Source organism: Arachis ipaensis, chromosome B06 (genome assembly GCF_000816755.2).
Source record: "Arachis ipaensis cultivar K30076 chromosome B06, Araip1.1, whole genome shotgun sequence".
Lineage (NCBI taxonomy): Eukaryota > Viridiplantae > Streptophyta > Magnoliopsida > Fabales > Fabaceae > Arachis > Arachis ipaensis.
The window spans coordinates 121289340-121296745 of NC_029790.2; the positions used below are offsets into that span (position 1 = coordinate 121289340).

Sequence of the window (7406 nt, forward strand, 5' to 3'; positions counted from 1 at the left end):
CCTAGCAGCCAACTGTTCATTCTCAGTTTTCACAGTCTTCGTTTGCTCGGCAGATGAAAGCTGGAGACGCCTTTCCTCAGCAAGCTCTTACTCCTTCTCTTTCACGGTAGCAGACAGCTCGGCAATATTCAAAACATCTTTTTCTTCTTTCAAAAGAGCCAGCTCTTGTGCCCTGCCAATAGCCACAATCCAAGCACCAATCACCTACAAAGAAAAATGCTATCAAAAGACAGACCAGTAACGAACAAATATACAAAACCAACTATACATACCTGAAGAAATCGGCTCACTCCAGCACGGCCAATCTCATCAATCATCTTTATATCCTCTGGAAAACGGCAGAGCTCGTCAACTAAGGTTATGAATGGGAAAAGCTTCGCCCATAAAGACCTAGCATGCTCATCATCAACATATTTGTGCAGTCTCTTTTGAGATTCATAAGCAGATTCAACCATCTACAAGTTGGCTGAGGATTCCCCTTTAACCTCGAGAACATCAGCAAGTTTCTCTTTCTCTTTGGTTTGGGGTTTGGCCCAGCTTGTACCACGATAGCCCTAGCATCTTTCTCAACATCAATAGTCGAACCCTCTTTCTCGCTCTTTTTTCGCTGACTGAAAAAGGATTTCAACTCAGCAGTAGTGATGGTTAGAGCTTTCTCAGCTGCACATCAGAAACAAAATAGAATTAGACCAGCACAAGAAACAAAATAGCAAGGTTCAACATCTTGAATTACTTATATAATCCAACACATCCTGCCTGTCAGTATCCCACTTCAACAACTCGGAAATAGACAACAATCCTTTCGAGCCCAACATTTCAAAAAGGAATTCCATTACAAGTTCATCATCAAGAAGCCTATTATCTATATCCAACACTTGATATGGTTCGGGATACCATGACAGGGGAAACCTCTCCACGAGGTGTTCATTCAAGTAAAAAGGAAAGTCTTCTGGCACACTCCTAACCTTAACAAACATGGTCTTGAAGTCTTTAAAAGACGATTTATACAAACCAAATATTGCACGACGAGGATGGTTACTTAGATTAATCCACAACCCACAATCGATCCCTTTGGCTTGAAACAAAGAGAAGAACAACCTAAGAGAAGGAGGGTGATCCAACACTTCCATCAACACTTGAAAGGCTCTGACAAACCCCCAGGAATTTGGATGAAGCTGAGTCGGAGCACAGTTTAGCTAGTACAAGACCCCACACTCAAATTCGGTAAAAATAAGCCTAACGCCTAATTCCATAAACAAATAGCTATACATATAAAAAAAAAAAAGACCAGTCATGCAAACGGTCACAGACACGATCATCACTTTGACACGGTAATATTTCTATCCTAACGTTACTACCCTCTCTAACCCATACATCCGAACCCAGCATTTTCACCAACTCCTCGTCATTAAACTGAGAAGCATAACCCCTAACTCTAGAGTCAACCCAATTACAAGGATCATTTTCATCAACCCCAGTCTTCCCTTTCTCCATCAAACACAAAGCAAAAAAGAAAGAAAGCAAGAAGTAGCAGCAAGAACAAATATTTAGCACTCACCCTTTTTACTCATTTTGTAAATAGAAAAACAAAGTCCCAGGAAATCCAGCAATGTCCAAGAATGAAACCAAAGGTTACAAACACAATCAATAAACAGCAAGGTTAAACGGTTACATATGAGAGGTTTTTAAATCTGAGCCGTTCGAAAAGGAGAATTAACTCACGATGAAATCAAACGATCAGGGGTACCTGGGGAAGCGCAACACGTCTCACATCAATCAATCATGAAGGCGCGAAGAGCAAGGTATCAATTAAATGCGAAAACCATTTCAAATTCCGAACAGAACTAAGCTGAGCTTGGGGGCTACGGGATACCAACATAACATGAAATCTAAGGCCGAGGTATATGTGACACCCACTAAAAGCTCGCCTTTGTTCTGTCCAAACCAAGGCAAACTTAGGGGCTATGATACATACCCTATACCTCGGCCATTGAAACTATCCCCATAACTCGGAACAAAACGCAAAGGTTGGACGCAAAGTTTAAATAGTCAAACCTTGTCAGCGAAACAAACTTACCACGAACGACATTCACTATCCAGCCAAGAATCTCGGACTTATCTCAATAATTGGTAAAATGATCATCTATAAAGCCGAGCATGCAACCTTGGCAGTGGACAGGTTCTGATTTAAGTTTCATGCTAAGTTATACTATCCTTTGGAAAAACTTTTTATTAACTTGAGCGTCGGAGTATCTTTTGCAAGTATTCCCGCCGCAGTGCACAGGTCAGGCCGACATATAGCTCTCCTATAGAAGCCGCATATTGCTCGAAATCGCTACAGCTCAGCGGCTTCCACAGGACGAAACAATAGGCATATGAAAAAGTTTTGAAATTCTTCTTTTCCATCCTCAAGAACAATGTACTTATATCTTTGCCATGCCTCTTATACACAAGAATTAAGAGGCTGCAGTCAGATAATGTAAGAGGGAATTTCAAATTCATCATTTTGTTGAAAGTTTTCTCTTATAAAGGCACTTTTAAAAATGTGATATACTCTTTCAGTGTTAGAAGCACCAGCCATGTCTCAAGATTAGATTTGATGTAAGAAGCTCTCACATTTGATTGAAAACATTGTTCAATAAAACATCAAATATCCATTACTGACATATATGGGTAATGAAAAATTAATTTAATTTAAAAGCATAATTTAGTGTCAAAAGCACTAGTCGGTGTCTCAATCTCAGATTTGATATAAGAAGCTCACATAAAAAAAACAAAAGAAAAAATCAAACAGAAAAAAATAAAGAAGAATTATGTAATTTTTTATTTATTTTTTGGTTGATTCCTTTTGACAATAAAAACAAACTTTTGAAAAAACTACATAACTTTATAAATAAAAACCCAAATTCTGCACGAAAAAAGAAGAAGAATAAGAAAAAAACAACCAAAAAAAAACTGCAACATCAAATCTAGAATCTTAAAAAATTTTGGTGTCAAAATTAAAAAATTTTCTGTGTTACAGATCAAAAATTTCAGTGCTATTTTTCATAAGAAGAAAAAGAAGTGTGGTTTCTCGCACTTGTCCATGAGCGATTTTTATTAGGTTTAGACTAACTTGATTGAACTTAATTCATAAAAATACTTGAATGTATAACAAGACTCCGTAAAAATATGTTGAAATTCAACGGTTAAATTGACAAGATTTAATGATTTATCATGCATAAGAAGTTAGAAGTAACTCAAGAAAACTTACACCGGTATAAACACATCCCTCGTTATTTATTTGTTATTTAATTACATGCAAGCAACTATCACCACCCAGCTTATAATACATGTGCTAAACCTTGAGGGCATTATTTTACATAGTGGCATCTAACATTAGTTACACGCAGATAGTAATATTTGGTTTCTGAAAGGTTACTCGCTATTCCTCCAGACATCCCTGAGCAATTCATATCTGACATTGGATTCAATGCGACAATCCTTCAACTTCCAGTTGGGTTTTACTGATGCTGGAGAGGAGGAACCATTAAATAATATAGAAGATAATGGAGAGCTTAATTCATCGAGTTCATCGTCACTTGTGTATGACTTCCTGATAACGGAAGATTTACTTCTTCTCAGGTAAGATTCGCTTCCAACTTCCGCCGTAATGCTTGCAATGGAAGTTGCAGGGGGAGGTGAATATGCGATTGGAGCTGCAATGCATGGATAGTAGTTGACAGACTCCTTTCCATCTTCGAGATCATCCTGCATCAAATTGAAAACGAATCTATCGATCACAAGCCTTATATTAGCAGCATTAAAAAAGAAAAATAATAGGTGACCAATACATTTTCTTTATTTTTGTCTTACCTTTGAATCAACAATAGACATCTTTCTCTCTTTTTTTACACTAAAAGTGTTGGTCTCCTAGTATTTCCCATTAAAAAATAGTCCCACTTTGTATAATTTTTATTTGTATAAATGCGATCCGGAAAAATTAAGAGTATCCTTGAACTCTAAAAACTAATCTTAAACTCTAAATTTTAAACCTTAAACTCTAAACCCCCTGAGCTCTAACTTTTAAACCCTGAATTTTAAACCATAAATTCTAAATTTTAAACTCTAAATCTAAGTCATTGATATAACATATAATAAATAAAGAGTTAAGATTTGTGTAATTAACAAGAAGTGCAGCACAGGCGGATAGCCATATAAAAGTAATCAAGTTAGGGGGTTGCACGATCGAAATTAAACCCAACGCAGCCTTAACTAGTTGATCCCAAAAATGCTATGTATACACTAAAATCAGTCACCATGTATTTGTGTATAAATACTTGTGTATTTGTGTATTTCAATGTGTACTCTACACTAGTGGCTGATTTTGGCGTAACTTGGTTGAGTTGATCCTAGTATATGTCCGTTATGTTAAACAGTGTCCTAATCATTATGCCTTTTTTTTATACATGCCAGCATTTATCCAACATAACCTTTTTTTATAAGCTAAAATTGTGTCATGCTATAAATCCTATATTGAATCGTGTACCAACGAAAAAAAAGTAACATGAAAGTTCGGTTATCTAACCTGTGAGTCCAGAGCTTCAAAGACAACAGGTGGAATTGGATCGGGGCAAAATTCATCCGGGACAAAATTCTCCAGAATCTTCTTGATAAGTGGTGCACTAAACATGGGACACACCTTCACCAACAAGAATTGTTCTACCATGATTCAGGAGAAGAAACTTATAGAGTAGTTAACAAATGATTCGAGAAAACTGCAAGTTCATTGCCTAACCTCTTTCCTGATGGATTCGTTTAACAGCATATCCTTAGGGAGCATCATGAGGTCACTCAGTGCATTGAGAAGATGGAAGGCCTTGAATGATGTATTTTGACTTCCATCACTGCTGTAATGGTCATCATCATCTTTATCTTCAAGCGCATCATCATCATCGATACCAAATAGATCAGTCAGCCATCTAGACCAGTTTCCAATCTGACAATAAAGATTTAAAAACCACATATCAGTTAAGACATGCATCTTCACTGCCATCATAACAATGAAACTACATGGTCACGTTTGTTATGCTGTTAAGCATTCATCCTATACTGCTATACATAGCCTACTTTTCGAGGCACATCTAAGACAACCACACATCAATAGAACTAAAGGAGTAAGTTGAACATCTATATCTGTAGTTTGCCATTAAATTCATGAGAGGATGACAAAATAATGAAAATATTAAGAGGCGGCCTGAAGCACAAGCCTCCTGACCTCGTAAGATCTGGGGAGGGTGGATGTAGGCACCCTTATCTGCATCTTCAGTGAAGAGAAAGAGGAGAGAAGGGGGGGCATAACAAATGGAGAGATTGTCTTGAGGATTTGAATCCGTAAGCTGGTTATGAGGCAGCAATCTTACCGGTGCACCAAGGCATAACCTCTCGTCTAAATATTAAGTTCATGTTATTGAGAATGTAGACGAACTAAAGAGAAACTATGTTATCTGCACTTGAATGTTATTACTCAATTATCGTATATAATTATATGCAAGAGAAATTATACTACGATTACCCACAAGAAAACATAATGCCTATTGTTTCCAAGAAAAACATGGTGCACCAGCAACCTGCGTTACACAGGATCACACGGAAGGATTGCAAACACGAAGGAGGTTGTTTGAAAGATGCCCAAGATTACTATTTACAGTAGTGCTAATGGCTAGTGACTAACTTCCTAACCCAACTACTCACACTCTCCTTTCTCATCAATCTGTTCTCTGTAGCTCTACAATCCTGTCTCAGCAGCTGCCTCTATTATCTTTGTACAAAAACACATCAATTGTTGGCCACATATCAATTAACGGCAAGAGCAGTATGGAAGCCTTGAACAGGAAGAGAATCACCATAGATGCTAGGAAGTTGACAAAACAACGGTCACAATGAATCATGAACCGGAGAAAAACGGGAGCAAACATGCAGTAGGTGGAAGAACATCCAGGGTCTTAATTATGATAGAGATCCAAATTTCAGGAACTCAGAGAGCAAAAGGATAACCAAAATATCATGTTCTTATAAAAGTTTGTGCGTGCAGTGTAGTAGTCTAGTAGAGAAGTTAAATACTAGAAATATTTACAAGACAACTATATTGGAGACTCACTACTATAAAAATATTGAAATGAAATTAAGCTATTAAGATCCGATAATTTACCGCCGTTTTCAGCTGTGCACCAGCTCCAAAGCTTGATTTACCAGGTGGAATGGGGAGGACCTTAGGATCACCAATGGGATCAGATACAGGATCCGTTGGGATGTCATCAGCAGATTCACGAAGGATGGCATTGAACATTGCAACATCTAATCTTGCCACACACTGCTCCATTATCTAGATCAAGCAATAAAAGTGCATGCTATGGTAATTAGTAGGGACAATAAAACTTTCTAATTCTTTTTTTGACTGCGCTGACAAACTTAGATACAAAATATTGATTAATATAGGTATCTTTTTTTTTTTTTTTTTTTTGGTTACCGAAAATATGGAGACTCGAGAAAGGGATGGCTTTACACTTGAGCAATTTGCCCAAACCATACTTTTCTCACTCCTTTCTTCTCGAATGAGTGGAGGAACTATGCTACCAAAGATTTTTAAGAATGCGGATAACTTATAAGTCAGTCACCCTGATTCATAAGAATCCATATTGGATATAAATGGTACCCCTTATTGCTTCCATTACCAAAGTAGATCCATTTTCTACCAGGAAGAGGATAGAACAAAACTTAACTGTACAAATATGTTGCGATTCCCCAAAAAAACAAATCTCTTTAATTTCAGACATTAGACTTCACAGAAATGAGTCTGGAGAGAAAAAAGGACCAACATGTTTTGACTGTCATCACATTTTTTACCATTGATTCTCTTAATTTATAGTTCTATTGACAAATGAATATATTTTTTCTTTAACACAATGTCCATTTCAAAGCTCTTTCTCACAATGAAATGGATCCTTTCATGTAAAGATTTCATAAAAATTGATCATGTGTTTATTTTTCCCACTTTTTATAGTATGTAGTGGTTCCCTTGGTCCCATCTTTTTTATCAATGGTAGAATAAAAGAGATCAGATCACATGAATTTTCACGAGGAAACCATTGCCGTGAAACAATGTACATCAAATAGGTCAAAATACAAAAGGTATTAAGATGGAAAACTCAACCCCTCTAGTGCAAGAGGGGAAGGGTCAAAGAAAGAACTGGATAGACTAACCAATCTAGGAAGAAGAGACAAACAGCCACATTCATGCCCTCCAGCTCGAATGGGACAGATCCTATCACAGGCTTCTCTAAAAGCATTCTTCCAAATGTCAAGTGATAAATCCCCTTGCTCTTGGTCACATGTGGTAGACATTCTTCTAAAGCTTTTCTTTGATG

At 37.1% G+C, this 7406-nt stretch overlaps 1 protein-coding gene across 2 annotated transcripts in view; it reads right to left on the minus strand.

Annotated features, from left to right (window-relative positions):
• The window catches only part of LOC107605034, an 8744-nt gene continuing 4510 nt past the window's right edge, over positions 3173–7406 (minus strand). For both annotated transcript variants that reach the window (XM_021104911.1, XM_021104912.1), the window contains exons 6-10: positions 7243–7406; positions 6191–6364; positions 4778–4978; positions 4568–4681; positions 3173–3750 (exon numbers count right to left, since the gene is read on the minus strand). In XM_021104911.1, the coding sequence (XP_020960570.1) occupies positions 3418–3750; positions 4568–4681; positions 4778–4978; positions 6191–6364; positions 7243–7406 (986 nt within the window). In that variant the 3' untranslated portion in view covers positions 3173–3417. The remainder of the gene's footprint in view (positions 3751–4567; positions 4682–4777; positions 4979–6190; positions 6365–7242) is intronic.